Raw genomic sequence first — 18,145 nt, forward strand, 5'->3', positions numbered from 1 at the left:
TACAGGTACACCTAACAATGTGGATGAATTTCAGATGCATTATGCTAAGTGAAAGAAGCCACGCACAGGACACTCCATATTTTGTGATTCCATTTATATGACAGTCTAGAAAAGGAAAAACCATAGAAACAGATCAGATCAGTATTGCCAGGGACTGGTTATGGGTGGAGTAGAATTGACTGCAGAGGCATGAGGGAACTTTTTGGAGTGATGGAAATGTTCTGTATCTTGATTGTGGTGGTGGTAACATTTGTTAAAACAAATTTGGTAAAAATTTGTTGAATTATCAGTTAAAAAGGAAGAATCTTATTACATATAAATTATACTTCAATTGAAAAAAAGTTTAAAAAAAACCCCACCATGATACACCTCAGAGTTCAGTTCAAGTCCCTCTCCCTCATGAGGCTTTCCCTGACCACCTCCTTGTTGCATGGCAACATGTTGCATGGCAAGATAAGTCCCTTCCAGGGCACTCATGGTTTTGGTTCCTTTTAATCACAGCTTAGGCTCTTTATTCAGTAGGGCTGCCTCAGCTCCTCAGGGACAGTGACTTGCTGAATTCACTGCTCATTTAGCATAGCCAGACCCTGTCCATAACCAGCTCTATGAGAAGCCAGCCGTGCTGATGAGGTGGCAGGCTGGGGAGAGGGGCTCAGCTTCTGTGACTGTTTTGTTCCTCTCATAAGTACCTCTACCCACCTCTGGCTTACTCTTCTCCTACAGGTTGGGATAAACACTCCTATGGTTACCATGGCGATGATGGGCATTCCTTCTGCTCCTCGGGGACTGGCCAGCCCTATGGTCCCACATTCACTACAGGAGATGTGATTGGCTGCTGCGTCAACCTCATCAACGGCACCTGCTTCTACACCAAGAATGGCCACAGCCTTGGTGGGTACATAGGGGACCTTGGAGGGTCTGCCCTGTGGAGCCACTTTGGTTGGTGAGAGGCTTTAAAGCCAAAGCAGTGTTGTAGATCCTATGCTGAGCTCTGGGGAACTGTAGCCTTTTCTAGGCATTAGAACCCTGCAAGGGGAAGGGTGGGTATAAGGCATTCTCTTTGTTAATCCGTCCGGTCAGCAGCATTTATTGAGCCTGAGTCAGTGCTAAGAGAGCAGCAATGTTGTGGTTATGCTCCTGGCCAGTGTGACACTCGTTGGAGCAGGGTTTAGGGTTGGTGAGAAGTTTGAGGGGCCTGAGTACATACTTGACAGTGGTAGTGATTTGCACGCCTGTTGCCTGGGCCCAGACTTTGGCAGGCCCTTCTGCAGGGTTCTGGTTGCTATGGAGCGACGGTGAGGGCTGCCCTAGTACAGGAGGTAAACAGATAGGCTGGAGTCAGATGGAGCCAGGTCTCTTCTGGCCTGTTTGTGGTTAACAGACAGCAACTTGGACAGAGTTATATTAAAAATGTCCCTTTGGTTAAACTGCAAAGGATGGAATGATTGGAGTAAGGGCCAGGGAAGAGGTAGGTGGCCTGAGGCACAGCAGTGGTGATGGGTGCAGGCAGTGGAGAAAGGCCTGCAGAGGCCCAGGGGTGGCACAGAAGGGCTTAGTAGCAGATGGGGTGCACTGGCAAGAAGGGAAGATGGGAAAGTAGCTGGATTGGTGCTGTCAACGAGGAGCAGCAATCAGTGGACGGTCATGGGAGCCTTGGAGGAGCAGTCCTGTACACATGTAGAAATTTAGGATTGGAACTTAAGAGAAAGAGGAACTTAGGCTATTCTGATGCCCTACTAGGGCTGACTGGTATTTCGCCATTGAGTGAGAGGAACCCATGGCCAAAGTATCCCTGAGGTGGTACCTAACGGCTGGGCCTGTCTGCCTGGGTTTGCAAAGGTAGGTTTCTGATCTAGCAGAACCCTACCAGCCAGGCTGACCACAGGCCTTGCCAGGAAAGGGAGTTGGGCATTTTACTTGAAACCCGATGCCTAGGAGGCTCACTTCCCCTGGTTTGAGGGACAGTTAAAAGGTGGTTGCTACTCCCCAAATCCCCTCTGTAGCTTCTCCAGGAGATGAACCTGGGCAGAACTGAGGAACCTGAGTGGAAATCAGGTTTACTAGCGGCTGAGGCTGAATGATCAGGAGCCAGCATTCTTCAACAGGGCAGTTGGATGCCACAGCCTAGAGCGGACAACCAAGAGCATAGCACAGACACTGCAGAGCTGACCCAGGTGCATATCCAGAGAAACTCTGAAATCCACGGCCACCTCGCTGCAGTTACTGGTATCCAGCCTGTGAGGAGCTAGCAGCTGGAGGGCAAGGCCAAGGTCTCAAAATGACTCCTCCCTCCCCACGCTGTTCTCTGACTCCAGCTGTTCCCTATCTCTGGATTTTTTCTGCTGTCAGAGTCCCAGTGACCACTGTTAAGGGCTCTTACTCCTTACCCAAACCCCCCTTCACCTTCCCCTCCAAGCTAGGCCCAGTGCTGCCACTCTGCTCTGGATACCCACCCTCCTCACATCCCTTCAGTTTGTCCACACTTTGCTCAGAGCACGGCTCCTGCCATGGGACACAAGGTCTGGGGCATACCCTACTGTCCCCTCTGCACCTGCAACTCTCTCCTCTGGGCCCTGAGTTCTTTGTCAGTCATCCCTAGGTCCCTAAGGAGCTTATGGCCACGTTAATGTCAGCCCAGACCCTCATGCTGTTTTTAAAAACTTACCTCCCTAGTACATGTTTTTATAGACCTCACACAAGACCTCAGGTAATTGTAATTAAACCTCATTGTGACCTATATTACCTGTTTTTCTAGCCTGTCAAGATCTTTGGTCTTGCTCGTTCTAGCTCAAATATTTGGTATTCTTTTCAGCATTGTATTAACATAAATTTTTATAAACATGTTTATGTGTGTTTTCATCAAGATATTGATAAAAAAATTGGAAGAGGACAAGGCTGAGATTTGAGTCCTTCAGCCTATAGCTTGTCCAGGTAGACACCAGCCATTTAAGAATCCCTTCATTATATTAGTTTGAAACTCATGTTTTTCTGTCTTGTCCACAAGGATACTACTGAGACCTTACTAAAAGTGGTTATGACTTGTCCTCTGCCTTTTCTAGACCACAGAATTTAATAGAAAGTCAATGAACTCTTAGTGGTATACTACTTGATGAATCTTTCTAATGACCTTGTTTCCTTTCCACAAGCCAGCTTATCAATGTAATGTACTTCAGCATCTCATGTGGAATCAGTGAGCCAGTCGCTGCTCTCAAACCACAGAACCTTCCTCCCTTTAGAGAAGCAGAGTGATGTTCCCTGCCTCTGGCCTCCCTACTCCTGGTACTTTAGGGTCAGGCCTGCAACTGGTTCCCTAGTGCCTATCACAGGGCCTGGCTTGATGGAAGGATGAATGAGCACTGAGTGAATGAAGATGGGAGACTGATGTCTCACCCACAAGTAGTCAACATACTTGCAGAGTCATTTTTATACAGATCTGTGCTCTCTCACAAGCTCTTTATACCCTCAGCCTCAGTGGCCCCTGACCTATGTTTGTTTGGCTCAGGACACTTCTTATCAGCAGGTTTGAATATCCTGTTTGCATCTTGGATCTTTACCTGGACCTTCTCAGATCTTCCTATAGGCCACCTCAGATCTTTCCATCATAATGGCCTTGCAGAGGCTCCCAGAGACCTGCAGGGCTCGAGGGAGCAATGTTATCCTTATCCAGTGCAATAGGGGGTAGAGTAGCCTCTTTCCTAATCCTCCTGGAAGCACCTCAAGGCCATGTCCTTCCTGAGTGCCATATTGAGCTAGAGCTGGGCAAGCCCGGGTATGTTGTCCCCTGCCCAGATGTGTGGCAATTGACTCATCCTGTGGCACAACTGCAGCCAGCTTGTACCTAGACCTCACAGTTTACAAAGCAGCTTTCACAGAGAATCTGTTTCTCCTTTCTTCTTGAGGTATTGGGATTATCATTACCCTCTTTTTTCCGATGGGTTCTGAGAGGTTGGGTAGCTTGCCAAAGGTCACACTGCAGATAACTGATGGAGCCTGGCTCCCCCTTCTTCCAGAGTTCTGTGGGCCTCTGCATGAGCCTCGGAGTATAGCAGCAGTAGCCTGGCCACACTGAGATCCATGAGGGCAGCTCCCACGCAGACCTGGAGGGTAGACATTGAGATCTCCTCATGGGTACAGAGAGGCTTCCAGATTCCATCCTGCTAGTTCTTTGATGCTGACTTTGCATGTGGGGCTCAGAAGTGGCCTCAAGCAGGCAGATCATGGAGTTTATGAGCTTCTTTCATTGAGGAGCCAAATAGCCCAGTAAAGAATGTAAACAATCTCTCTGTGCCTTGGTTTTTTCATCTGAAACTAGTGTGAGAGACAGTATACATCTTCCAAGATTGTTCTGAGGATTAAATTCTTCCTTGTAAGACATGAGCCCAGTGCCCAGCACAGAGGAAGCATATGGGTTGTGCTGGTGGCTGTTAGGATTCTGACCCCAGGTTTACTGGGAGACCTGTTGTTAGACAGTCACCTGTTCTGTCTTTCTGGGTTTTGATTTCTTTTCTGGATGGAGTTGGGGGAGCAGACTGGGACTTCTAAGTAGTCAGTGGTTTGAAAACTTCTCAGGCCAAAAGCTTAGGAGTTTCTAGAAGATAAAAGGATTTATCTAAAAAAATGGGAGGGCTATGAGTCCTGGGAGAGTCTCCTTTGGCCCTGAGTTATTTCTCAGTGCTCAGGTGTTTTTTTTTGGGTTTTTTTTTTTGTTTTTTTTTTTGTTTTTTTTTTTTTTTTGTAGCACATATTTTGAAGCCCCTCTCTTGCTCAGACCTACCCACATGTTTGTGGTCCTGCTCCCCTCTACCCTCACTTCTGATTCAGGACTGAGGTCCCTCTCTTGCCAGGAAGGTTTAGAGGGTACACAGGCCAGTGTTAACCTGGGCTTTGTCAACTTGGAATCTCTGGGGACTCTGGGCAGATACGGGCTGGAGATGGGCAGCTGCCACCACCCCCCTAGCCTCCACTGCTCTATCAGCTTAGAGGTGATATTTGTGCCTAGGGGTGAGTCCAGTCCCACTAGTTTTTGCTAGTTTTATGACTGTTGGCAAATCATTTAAGAGGTTAAATGAGGCTTACTTTTCACTTCTGTAAAATGGGATAAGAAAGCCTGCTTCCCAGGGTTGGTATGAGAATCAGATGAGGTAATGGATAGAAAATGGCATGCACAGTAGGTCTCCATAAATACATGTTGGATCAAGAGAAAAATCAGGCCTGGAGAGACCTCAGGGTAGATCATTTGGGTTTAGTCCTTTCTGGAAAGTTTTCCCTGAGAGGGTAGAAATGCTTTGGGCAGATACCCAAATATCTGACTTCTCTTCTGGCCAAGCCACTCAGCAAAGGAAGGTCGGGATGTAAACCTACCAGTCCTTGGCCTGTGCTTGGCCTCCACCTTAGGGGAGATGTGGCAACCAGCCCTCCCCCAGGCATTGTGATGGACCCTCTGGGGGCCTGCAGAGGCATGGGAAACCAAGTGGCCTGATGACTATTCCTTTCTCTCCACAGGTATAGCCTTCACAGACCTCCCGGTAAGTACTGCTGCTGGATCTCCTGGCTCTGAGTCCCTGGGGGCTGACTGGGATGGGGCATGGTGGTACCTGCAAGTTCAGGGTGTGGAGTCCTGCCCTTTCCCCAACCAGGGATGTGTACTGTGCCATCAGGTTGAAGGTACCAGTAGGGGTACCTGCCAGCCTTCCTTTCTATCCAATGGCAAGGCCTGATTGTCCTCTATAACTTGTAACAGGTGACAGTGATTTGTGGCATTTCCAAAGGCAGCTGGGAGGGGAAGGAGTGCAGTGTGGGTAGAGATGAGGGTAGCTCCATGGCTCAGCTGGTCTGAACTAGTTCTTTGTGGCCTACAGCCAGTGGACCAGTGTGCAGAGTATAGAAAATTGTTCCTGAAGTGTTAGGGAGACAGGTCTGAAAGCCAGTGCCCCAGGGGACTGAGCCTGCTACTATGCAGGGTGCCCCTGAGCCAGAGACATGAGCTTTATGGGGTTTTCTCCTCTTGGAAAAGGGTGGTATCCTGCTGGCTTAGTTCAGGGCTCATCCTGCCTCCTGCATCCCAGTCCTTCTTTATTATGAGTCATCACAGGCCTTGTCATATGCAGGGCCTCCACCCAGAATGCTGGGAGCCTGGCCTGGATCTATGTGTCCTGGCTGGGTTCTGGAAGGAGGAAGGGTTTGCTGACTCTGGGGGCTGCTTTGGGATCCTGGGCACCCCTGTGGAGCCCTTGGAATAAGAAATGCCCTCGTGATCTGAGGGGCTTTCTGAAGCCCAGACTGCAGCACCTGTTAGAACTCCTATCTATGGATCAGAATCCTTCCCTTCTATCTGGAGTCCCCAGAGAGGGACTGTGGTCTTAGGCAAAGAGAACAAACACAGGAGGAAAATTCTGACCCTGAGTGGGGAAGAGCCTAGTATGGAGATGTGACATGAAACAACCAGATGCGAATGTGGCAGTATGTCACCAAGTACTAGAAAAACTGAACCCAGTGTGCAGTTAAAGGCACATGATACTCAGAAGTGACACGTGGCCTGAGGACGGAAGGTGAAAGAGAAGACAGAAGGCCCAGGGACAGTGGGGAGGAGGCTGGTGAGACATTGGGCTGTGGCAGTGGGAGCCATAGGAGGCACTGAGTGAGGGTGAGACCTGGCAAAAGCTGGTCAAGGCAGGGGAGAGATGGGAAGCGGGGAGCCCTACACCAAGATCCTCCTCTTAGTGAGTCTCAGACAGGAAGGACAGCAGCCTTTCTTTACCCTTTCCCTGTGTCAGGGGGTCCAGACTACTTAACCACCTTGGCTGCCATGCTCTCCTCTTCCTCCTCTCCTTTCTTGTCTCCCCCCCCATCCCTCCCTGCCCCCTCATATACCCCATTTTTTGTGGCAAAGGGATCCCTTGGTCCTGGATCTTTCTGAGAGGAGCCATCATCTACCCCTGCAGCAGATCTTCACAGGCACACCTGCAGGGTCGTGGTGCACGCCCTGCCTCTCTGTGCCATGGCCGAGTCCTAAAGGGGGACCTTGGCCTTTGCGGACATTGTAGCCTCTGAGGCAGGGCAAGAGACTCCATGTTGAGCCTGGCTTGCTTTTTTTTTTCTTTCTCCCCTTAAACTTTGGGACATAGTGTCTCTGCTAGGGAGGTGGGCAGAATGAGGCTTAGCCCTACCTCCCCCAGCCATGCCACAATTCTCTTAAAGCCAAAGCAACAGCCTGCAGGAGCCAGCGCCTTCCCCCTCTGCACCGGAGGTGAGATGAGGCCAGGCCCTGCTGCCCCGTTGCACTCAGGGCCCAACTGACATTTCATTCTCCTCCTCAGGCCAACCTCTACCCCACCGTAGGCCTGCAGACACCTGGGGAGATTGTGGACGCCAACTTTGGGCAGCAGCCCTTCCTGTTTGACATTGAGGACTACATGCGAGAGTGGCGTGCCAAGGTCCAGGGCACTGTCCACTGCTTCCCCATCAGTGCCCGGCTTGGCGAGTGGCAGGCGGTGCTGCAGAAGTGAGTGCCCCGCTCCCGCCCTTACCCAGCCCTGCCCCATCCCAGGGGCCTTACTCTCCTATAGGCCCCTGTACTGCTAACAAGCTGCTCTTATGAACTCCAATGGGTAGTGTTCCTTCTGGAAAGCACTCCCAGGTTGACTCTGCCTGCTGCTCTCCTGCTCCTTTCTTAGTTCAATTCTCCAGAGCTGCTCCTAGTTAAACCTTGCCCCCCTCAACTGGATCAGAAGGCCCTGTATGTTATATCACTAGCAGGGCTGTTTTCCTTCCCCAGGTCATTTTGCAGAGGATGTATTAGGACGTCCTATGGTCTCTTCCTCTGTGGACTTTTTTCCCATCATAGAGAGTATCCCTCATGCCATGACTGTGGCCTCAGGTCACCTCTCAGGGTCAGCATCCAGCTAAGTCTCTTGCATCCATGGCAGTGATGGTGGGAAGAGAGTTCTCCCTAGGGCCAGCCTAGCTGGCTCTTGACTGATTAATTCCCAGACTCTCCTGGGAGCCAGTCTTGCTGAGAATCCCAAGGTATGGGTCTCTTTTCCACTTGCCAGTTGTAGGCCTGAGTGAGGCAGTGGCCCATACCCACTCTGCCAGGAGATGGTTAGCTTGTTAGCTTGGCTCGCAAGTGTTGACAGAGAAGGGCTGGGCTTCCACTAGCCCTGGACATTGCCCTGCAGACACCAGGGTACCAGGGTCTGGTGGGTGGGGGTGGGGTGCACACTAGGTTCTTTGTGCAGCCTTCCTTTCTTGAGGGATTGATACTGAGGCAGGCCCTAAGGGAGGTCCGAGGCAGGGGCTCTGTGGCCAGACCCTTCTCAGGAATAGCAGTACTACTACGTCTTGTTTCCAGCCCCCAGAACTCGTAAGAAGCTCTTCCTCAGAGGGCCAGCACGGTGCCAGTCCCTACAGCAGACTTGCTGGGACAGACAAGGGGAGAGGTGGAGCTGCCCCAGCTGTGTGGGGGAGGGATTGATACTCTCAGCTGACAGGCCCTAGGCTCAGCACATGGGTGTATTTGTTTACATGTATGTATCTGTGTGCCTGTGTGTGTTCATAGGTAGTATTTGCCAAACCTGCCTATAACTTGTATCCTGTGATTTTATACAACTTAATTTTATGAACATTGTTAATGAGTATATTATCTCAGAGACACATTTGCCACAAGCCCCTTGGCTGGCTTCCCTTGGTGGAGGTTCAGGTTATTTCCTCTCTTTTGCTTGTGTAGGTAACCCTTTTGTATATAAAGAGTTTTCCACATTTAAGATTATTTTCTTGGTATCCTTTCAAGAAGTGGAAAGTGGACTTTCACTGAGTCAAAGGGACTGTACATTTTATTGGCTTCTGATGTGCATAATAGACTCATCTGAACCATGTTTTGTCAAGAATTTTTGCCCTTGTGTTTATAATTATTATAATTCTTATTCAGAGTATAGTATTATAAATATTACATACAATTTATAATAAGAGGTTGTATATACTGACTTACTTTGTACTAGGCACTTTATATGTATCATCTCATTTACCCTAAAAACACGAGGGGACACACAGCTGAACTTCTGTGCCTTCCATATGGCAGCCCTCCAGACAACTCTAATAATGACATCAACATATGCACACAGCAGGGTATTCACTTCTTTACACGTCAGATATGAGGGCTTTATGTGTACCACTGCTTAGCCAGTTTTGGATGGGATTAAATACTTTCTGGGTGTTGTGCTTCTGAGGGCCATTTCCCAAAGATTGTGTTCCTGTTGGCCATGAGGTTGCTTGATACCTTGGCTTCTTGGGCCCCTGATTTTTGGCACATTGTGGAGTAACTTGGGTTGTGGGTTCACTCCCCATCACCCTCTAGAGCCAGCACTCCTGAGGGCCAGTTTCACCTGGTGAGCAGGAATGCTTCTGCCGGGCATGTGGGGCGGCCTGCAGAGGAGCTCCTGTGTTTGTAGAAGGTATGCACATGGCATGCATCATTGCTGTCTGGGCAGCTGCCAGACTGCTTGGCTGGCTGCCCTTCCAGGAAGCCCTCAGAGAGACTGTCGGCGTCTCTGGGTTTGCTGCAGGTCACAGGAGGCAGCCGCTTCTGTAAGGAGATGGTATGTGCCTGTGTGTGTACTTTTGTTATCATACTTGCCCGCTTGTGGGCAGCATATTCCAGAGAAACTACAGTTAATCCTCCAAGCTGTGAGGACAGATGTGATGACCTGCCCCTCCCCTGCCTGACTGCATGAGCTCTAGGGGAAGTTTTCATTTTATTTCAGCCCCTTTATTCTCATTCTATGGAGGATGCACCTTTAAGATGTGTTTAGAGAAGACCTAATCAGGGAGATAGTCTGTCCAATCAGGGGGTCAGTGAGAAATGTAGTTCTTAAGTGTCACCTTGAGCATTTCCTTTCTTCTAGCATGGTCTCGTCTTACCTGGTTCATCATGGGTATTGTGCCACGGCCACAGCTTTTGCCCGAATGACTGAAACCCCGATTCAGGAAGAACAAGCGTCCATAAAGAACAGACAAAGTAAGGTTGATTCTCCTCCCCCTTCTCCCTCCTTTCCTCCCTTACTTGTCCCTCATTCTGCTCTCTGGCTCCTAGCAGCCTTAGGTAACCTGCCAGGAGTCTGTTCAGCTCAGTTCTCACTACCAGGAGATTAGCCCATAGCCCCAACCCAGCCCCAGGCCCTGCTTCTGTCCCTCTTTTAAGACAACACTGTCCAGGACAGTCCAGCAGCATGGGAATGTCTTGGGGCAGCCTCCCTAATGTACAGTCTAACGGCCTGGCGCAGACTGGGGCCTGGCATGGCTAGATCCCGCTCCTCCATGCTTGTCCCCTTCCCCCTGCATCCTGGATTCCATGCAGCCTCCTGTTCATGGTCTTTTGGAAAGAGTATGTTTGCATCTTACTAGTCCAATGCCCTGCCTTTCCCACTGTTTACTCAACTTTAATAGTTCTGCCTGCCCCCAACCAGAGACAGGCCTGAAGTAGTCAGACAGGGAAGGCTGATGCTCTGTGGCTGCTGTGGTAGACCTCTCTCTGCTTCCCACCTCTGGTCCTGCCCTTTGTAGACAACCAAAGGAAGGAGCCAAAGGAAATTTTCCTGGTGTTCATACTGGCCTGCATACTGCGTGTTTGGGGCTCTTTTGTGGAAGGAGGGTGTTGGGAAAGAGGAAGCAGCCCAGAAAGGAGATAGGAAGAGGAGACGAGAGTACGGGAGAGTAGGTGTGTGTGGACATGTGTCTGTGTGTGCCTGCTTGCGTCTCTCTGAGCCTGTCGTCTCTGTGTATGTGCATGTGTCTGTGTCTCCCAGAGAAGCTACGTCCAGCCAGACAGACGGAAAGGGATCCCAGACTTGGGATCTGCGAATGAGAGAGCCTCAGACCCAGAAGTCGCTCCCAGCAAGACGCACCAGGCCCCAGGGCAAGAGCAAGATGCTGATGGCCTGAGAGGTGTCAACGTCAGAGATGCCAGTGTGAGGAGGATGACCTCCTCTCAGCAGGGAGCATGCCGCAGCCCTTGAAGACTGCCAAGATATGGGCCTTGGCCCAGAAACCATGAGCTCACATTGCCATCCCACTGCCAGGCCTGAAAGGAGAGCAGTCTGTCTGAAGAGGAGCCCCTAGGACCATCAAGCTGCCTGGGTGCCCATCACCAGATCATGCTCCCCCCAGCCAGGACCCCTCCCTCCACCCAGGTCCCTGACAACCTGTACTCCATAGGAGCAGGCCTCCAAACTCATCCTCCTGCTGAGAGTGCCCCCTCCACTTTCCCCTTTTATTCTTTGAGGATTCCCTGACACGTGGCAGAAACCAGGCTCTATTGTGGGGCTGGTTGGCCATGTTCTTTCTTCAGCCTCTTCTGTGAGCATCTCGACCCGGCATGGCATTCTGAACCAGCCCACTTGACTGTCGGCTGGTCTGTGCTTGGGGCTGGCAGTGTGGAGACGTGTGGCTATAAGGAAGGTCTGCAGCCCCTCGCTCACTGCTGTGTTCTTGCTCTCTGCAGAGATCCAGAAGCTGGTGCTGGAGGGCCGGGTGGGTGAGGCCATTGAGACCACACAGCGCTTCTACCCAGGATTGCTGGAGCACAACCCCAACCTACTCTTCATGCTCAAGTAAGTTTTGGGCACCACCAGCTTCCCCATAGCCCAGCTGGTGGTGGGAACATAAAACCCCGACCAAGCCCAGAGCATTGCTGCTCTGCTCCTTCTGCAGGTGCCGACAATTTGTGGAGATGGTGAATGGGACTGACAGTGAGGTCCGCAGCTTGAGCTCCCGAAGCCCCAAGTCCCAGGACAGCTATCCTGGCTCCCCCAGCCTCAGCCCCCGCCATGGCCCCAGTAGTTCCCACATGCACAACACAGGTCAGCCACTCTCCAGAGGGCTCTGGGAAGAACTGGTGTGGAGAAGCAAGGCCACCCATCTACCTTTCCCTGGGATGGGCTCAGGACTTGCTGCTGGATTTGGGGGAAGGGGAATGGGGCCACTGTAGTTATTCCTCGGGCCCTGCTTGATGGCAAGCTGCCCCTCCTCTTCTGATTGTCCCTCGGCTTTTAGGAGCAGACAGTCCCAGCTGCAGCAATGGCGTCGCATCCACCAAGAGCAAACAGAACCACAGTAAATACCCTGCACCCAGCTCCTCCTCTTCCTCCTCATCCTCTTCGTCCTCCTCATCCCCATCCTCCGTCAATTACTCCGAGTCCAACTCAACAGATTCCACCAAGTCCCAGCCCCACAGCAGCACCAGTAACCAGGAGACCAGGTGCCTGTTCTGCTCAACTTCTTCTTCCTGCCTTCTGCTCTGCGCCAGTTGGGCCCACTGCAGCCTGTCCTTTGAATACCATCCTGCCCTTTGTCCTCTACCTCCATCCCAGGTCTGTGCCTGGAATAGTAGCTATTGACCTGTCAGGCCAGGCATTGGCTCTGGCTTCTGGTCCTACTTGCGATTCAGCTGCCACTTTCCTTGCCCCTGTCTTTCTCCAGAGGTGCTGACACTGAGAATGTGGTTGCCTTTGAGGATATCAGGCCTCTCAGAACCCCCAGGGTCTATACTAAAGGAGCTTTTACTGGGCTTGGCTTGTAATCAGCCAGGTTGGGCAGGCAGGAGTTTTAGGCTGAAGACTATTGGTGCCTTTCAGCAGCCCCCTGGGTGTGCTTCAGGGCTGACTTGATTTTGGCTTCCAGAGATACCTATCAGGGCTCACCTGCCCTGGTCAGTGTGGGTGGGAGGATCTATAGAAGTGGGTGTACCAATTCAGAAGAGGGCCAGGGAGGGGAGGGGCACAGAGGCAGCATTGGGACAAGAGTAGGAATCAGGTGACAAGCCTCTGGTGATGGCTGATGTCACAGTAGGGGCAAGTGTTGGAGCCTGGGAAGCCTGAGCTGTCCTTTCATGCTCTTAGGGGCCCTCAGTTTACCCACAGCAACCTGTGGCCAAAGCCTGAATGGAGGCCCAACCAGGCTGGTCCAACCACATCCCCTTGGTCAACTCCTACCTCATCCCTTCTCCACAGTGACAGTGAGATGGAGATGGAGGCGGAGCATTACCCCAATGGTGTCCTGGAGAGCATGTCCACCCGCATCGTCAATGGCGCCTACAAGCATGAGGACCTGCAGACGGATGAGTCCAGCATGGGTAAGGACCGTGCCCTCAAATGGTGTTCCACAGGTGGCCCTGCTCAGTCCAGGTGTCCTCTCCCCTGACAGGTTTTGGTAGCTTGAGAAGGTCTAACCAGATCTGGTCCACTGTCTCCTTAGCCAGTCATGATGGGTTCTTGATTTGGGAAGGTCTTGGCCTACTGCCAAGACTAAGTTCCCTACATTTGAGGCCAGAGGGAGTTGGTGAGAGTGGGCACCCTTATGAACACTCATGCATCATGTACAAGGTGGGGAGAAGGAAAGCTTCTGAGTCCTGTCTGACTCCTACACTGTGTGTTAGTTGACTAAAAACAGCTTAGCTATGGGTGGTCCATGTGATCCTCTCAGCCTCAGTTGCCTCTAGCAGAAGCTACACCACCCCACCCCCAGCCAAGGTCCTTCTTGCCGTGTTCTCTTTGGGGTCCCCACCCTAGTCCTCACCCCTACTAATGTGTTCTCTGCTGCAGATGATGGGCATCCTCGGCGGCAGCTCTGTGGGGGCAATCAGGCTGCCACAGAAAGGATTATCCTGTTTGGCCGTGAGTTGCAGGCACTGAGTGAGCAGCTGGGCCGGGAATATGGCAAGAATTTGGCCCACACGGAGATGCTGCAGGTATAGAACAAGCCAAGCCCTCATACGGAGAGGGCCCCCATTTGGTGGTGGGGCAAGGGGACTCTGGGAGGGCACTGGGGGCAGCAACAATAGGACAGAGCAGGCTCTAGTCAAGTCTGCAGTAGGAAACAGGACATCTGGGGTGTACCCTACCCTCTCTAGGTTCTGTGGGGGGATACAACCCTGCCCAACCCTACATTTGGGGTATGCTGTGCCCTCACTGGTTACCACGCAGGGCCTTGTATCCCCATGGAGCCATGGAGGGGTGTGTGTGGTATGTGTGCCACAGTCCTCTCAAGAGTGCCCTGTCCCTTAGGATGCCTTTAGCCTGCTGGCATACTCAGACCCCTGGAGCTGCCCAGTTGGCCAGCAGCTTGACCCCATCCAGAGGGAGCCTGTGTGTGCTGCCCTCAACAGCGCCATTTTAGGTAAGTGGATCTAACAAAAAGAGAAGCTGGCCTATAAGTGCCTAGGGTGGCCCCCTCCCACCTCCCTAGGAATTGCTGCTGCCTTGTCCAGTCAGGGCAGTGAGCTCTGCCCAGAGGCTCTCTGGTGGCCCACAGGACTCTTGGGCTTCCCTGACCTCCCCCTGCCCAACTGAGTTGGCTGGCTCGATCATGATGGGCCATAGACTGACCGTAGGGTCATGGCCTGGTGACTGGGACACACATACAGAGATACATGAACACTCTATTCCAAGAGATTCTGTCCACTCCCTCTACCTTTCACTCTCTGAGCCCAAACCTTGAGAGGACAGTAACCAGGCCTCGTCTCTCCTCCACAGAGTCTCAGAACCTGCCAAAGCAGCCCCCTCTGATGCTCGCCCTGGGCCAAGCTTCTGAATGTCTACGGCTCATGGCCCGAGCGGGCCTAGGATCTTGCTCCTTTGCCAGAGTTGACGACTACTTGCACTAGCTGACCACGCTGGTTGGTCCTGCCTGGCCCTCCCTCGGCCCCAGGGCTAGAGCAGCCCTGCTCTCCATCGGCACCTGGTGCAGGGACCTGGAAGCCATGGGCAGAGTCCACTCCTCCTGCCTGGCCTCCCCTCTTCCTTCCTTTCTTTCTTTCCCTTCCTTCCTTTTTTTTTCCCCACTCTCAGTCTCTCTCTCTCGCCCCCCTTCGCGTGCAGCGGCCTATGACACAGTATTGGCTGGTTATTCTCATGTAGCGCCTTCTACTTTGAAGAGGGGGTTGTTTTGAGGAGGGGTTGGGTTTTTTAAATCTTTATTTTTTCCTCCTGACTGAGCCACCAGTATTTATCTCTGGAGAGTTTGTGCTGAGCTGGTTTCTGCTAATTTAGTGATGAAGCCTATCCAAGTTGGTGATAGCTTATTATTTTCGTAAGTAAAAAAAATGAGATTATATATATAAATATATATATTAAAAAAGACACAGTATTTATCGTAGTGTTAGTGGTCCAGCACCTCTTGGGTGAAGCTGTCCAGATACCATATGTTTTGAGTCCTACTCACTAAAAAAAAAAATCTCTGTCACCTCAGCCAAGTGGTTTGTTTATTTCAGGCTTCCCCTTTGTTGAGCCACAGGCCCAGCTACAGCCTAGGGGAGCCCAGTAGGCATTGGGGTGGGGGGGGCCACACAGTGCGCAGGTCAGGTTAAGCTGGTTGTAGCATCTGAGAGGTGTGGGTCCTAGGACTCTGAGCCAGACTGAGCAGAGAACTGCAGGGCCAAGGGTCCAGTGAAGAGAAGAGTTGGCCCAGGGCTACACAGCAAAGCAAGGGAGTAGAAAGTCCTTGGCCAGCACTCTGTCTGCCATTCTACCCTGCCTCTCACTGCCTGCCTTGCCCCTCTCTCTCCCCTTTTCAACATCCTGCCTTCCCTTATTGTTAAGATGGCCAAATAATTCATTTACTCTAAATTGATTGCCTGGAGACTACCTGCCTTTGACCTGGAAGCTGCTGTGTGTCAGGCTGCGGGAAAGAAGTCTCCATTCCCAGGACAGAGGCCCTTGAGTACAGGGGCTGCCTTCTTCCTGCCTGGATCTTCACCATCTCTGCACAGCTCTGATGGAATTGATGCTTTCTGTTGAGAAGCCAAGACCTTGTGGAGACAGATTCTTGGGTTGCTGGTTGCTGGAGTGGATGGAACCCTTGACCCGCTAGGCCAGGCCTTACTGCATCTGTGCCAGGCAGCTTCTTGCAGTTTGGCCCCAGCCACTCTTAGGAAAGACTGTTATGAGTATTTGATGACCCGAGGAAGGGACCTCATGGGCTTTACAGATGTCCCATCATCCATGTCAGGTGGATCCTCACAGCTGGTGGGTCAGTAACAGTCCCAGTAGTGCATCAGGGAATCAAGGGAGGAAGGGCTAAGATGGCTGCTGGGACTTGGGCAGGCCATCTGTGGAGAGGACTGACTGCTGAGGAAGAAGAAAGGGAGGTGGCCTCCCCAGAGGAGTACCAGGAGGGACTGGGATTTCCCCATCTGCTTCACAATGGGAGGGAGCACACAAGCAGCCCCTGCAAAGGGGCAAAGTCAGAAGTTGAACTTCAGTCCCTGCCTGGATCTAGGCTGGACAAGCTCCTTTTATCAGTGGGTACAGGAATGGTTGGTAACAGCCTGAGGTATTGAGTGCCCATCAGGCCTCATTGGGCCCCCAGCTGGACAAGGGAGATGATTGAGTTGGACCAACTACTGGTGATGGGGTCAGGGCCCTGGCCCTGTCCTCTCCCAGAGTTCTGCCTTGAGACATAATCCTATTGGCTACTGCTTTTTCTTGGTTCCCACTAGGGCCTCAGCTGGCAGCCCAGAGACCATGACCCATCGTGGAGGTCTTGTCCTGTTTGTAAAGGAAACTCATCCTGTGCAAAGCTGGGGATGCCTAGCTCCTAAACCTAGAGGTTGGAAACAGATCAGAGCCAAGCAGGACTGGAAATTAAAACCAGAGGATTTTGTAGCTGGAATGAAGTTTCGAGAACACTTACTCCACCAGTCCTCTCCTTTTATAGATAAGGAAACAGGCCCAGGAGATTAAGTGACTTGACCAAAGTCACACAACAAATTAGTGGCAGAACTGGGCCTAACCTCATCCCTGTGGATTGGACAACAATGTGTAGTTCTAAAGCTGAATGGCAGGTTAGGGGTTAGGCTGGTGAGGCCTCTAGCACTGTCTGAGCAGCTGGTACCTTCAGGGGTGTGTCAGGGATGGGGATGGGTGCCTGGGCTTGGGTTGTGGAATGGCTGAGAGGGCCCAGGAGGGCTCAGGACAGCTGTGTGCTGCTTGGGGTTGGGTGTCCGCCTGGCTCGCACTCAGTACCCATGGCCACCTCCCCCATTTTCTGTGCCTTATCTCACTATTTCAGCTGAGTCCAAGTTGTTTACTCTGTTCCTCTCCAGAGGGGCTCTGTCCCAGTTGGACAGGTTACCTTCGGGACATAAGCCTTTGCCCCACAAGCCGTGGAGAGGACCAAAATCAAGCTGCTTGAGCCCACTGTCTTGCTGATAGTTCAGGCCTGCCTGCCAGCCAGAGGAGCCCCTTATGCCCACCCAGTCCTACCCGCCTGCTTCCAGGGGCCAAGAGTGGGGAAGGCACCTGGGAGGAGTCCCTGTAAAGAGCTGGACTTGAATTAAGGTGGGCAGGAAGAAGACCTGGTTCTCTTGGGTTGTCCAGCCCTGGAGGAGCAGCCTTCCCTACTTACCTTTTTCCTTTGTGCCACCAAATGGTTGCTTCTTCCAGAGCAGAAACTGGCAGACACACAGAGAAAGCCAGAACCCCTGTTCCTCACCCACATGGGTCTGTGGCTGGGTGTAGGCTGGCAGAACAGGGACACCAAAAGATGGAGAAGTGGGGATTGCCCAGCCACCCAGCACCTTCCTACCCCTTAAGCACAAAGATGAGGCAGAAACCTGTCAGAGCTGAAAGTTCGTTTGGTTGCTCAAAACTCAGGTATGCACACATGTGGCAGCTGGGCAGCAGAGCCCTACTTGACCACCAGTCCTGTGTACCTGGACGTGTGGCCAGACTGTGGACTCTGGCTACCTCAGGCACCACCTCTTTGCATAGGGTTTTCCTCCATTAGTAACTACAGCCGACACAGACTTCCTCCACATTGTGCACACTGGTTCTGCCTTTGTCCTCGCAAGTTGATACTTGGCATTAGCATGAAACTTGTGGGTGTGGGAGGGTTTAGAGAAAATTCTAACACAAAACATCTTATTAAATTGTACTTGAGAGATGAAAAAACTCCTGTTGTATTTTGACAGAATTATTTTTATTAAAATACACATCCATGAGCAGTCATGAGTGTCTGGTGTCTATTATGAGTCTTACTGGGATTGGCACCCCTAGTGTGGTACAGCTGTCCTAGCGGGCTTGGCCCCTTCCTAGCCCACCTCTCGAGTGTGCAGGCTCTTGGTGTCTCCTCAAGGACCCTCAAGACTTTGGGCATT

General features: G+C 51.7%; 1 protein-coding gene across 1 annotated transcript in view; it reads left to right on the forward strand.

Annotated features, from left to right (window-relative positions):
• Positions 1–17,996, forward strand: part of RANBP10 (RAN binding protein 10) — a 60,462-nt gene extending 42,466 nt beyond the window's left edge. Inside the window, exons 4-14 of the mRNA XM_010962488.3 lie at positions 724–891; positions 5,503–5,525; positions 7,317–7,501; positions 9,900–10,012; positions 11,495–11,603; positions 11,704–11,852; positions 12,046–12,250; positions 13,002–13,123; positions 13,593–13,738; positions 14,055–14,166; positions 14,523–17,996. Coding sequence (XP_010960790.3) covers positions 724–891; positions 5,503–5,525; positions 7,317–7,501; positions 9,900–10,012; positions 11,495–11,603; positions 11,704–11,852; positions 12,046–12,250; positions 13,002–13,123; positions 13,593–13,738; positions 14,055–14,166; positions 14,523–14,653 — 1,463 coding nt within the window. The 3' untranslated portion in view covers positions 14,654–17,996. The remainder of the gene's footprint in view (positions 1–723; positions 892–5,502; positions 5,526–7,316; positions 7,502–9,899; positions 10,013–11,494; positions 11,604–11,703; positions 11,853–12,045; positions 12,251–13,001; positions 13,124–13,592; positions 13,739–14,054; positions 14,167–14,522) is intronic.
• Positions 17,997–18,145: the final 149 nt, after the last annotated feature.

This window comes from Camelus bactrianus, chromosome 9 (assembly GCF_048773025.1).
Source record: "Camelus bactrianus isolate YW-2024 breed Bactrian camel chromosome 9, ASM4877302v1, whole genome shotgun sequence".
In the NCBI taxonomy this organism is placed as follows: Eukaryota; Metazoa; Chordata; class Mammalia; order Artiodactyla; family Camelidae; genus Camelus; species Camelus bactrianus.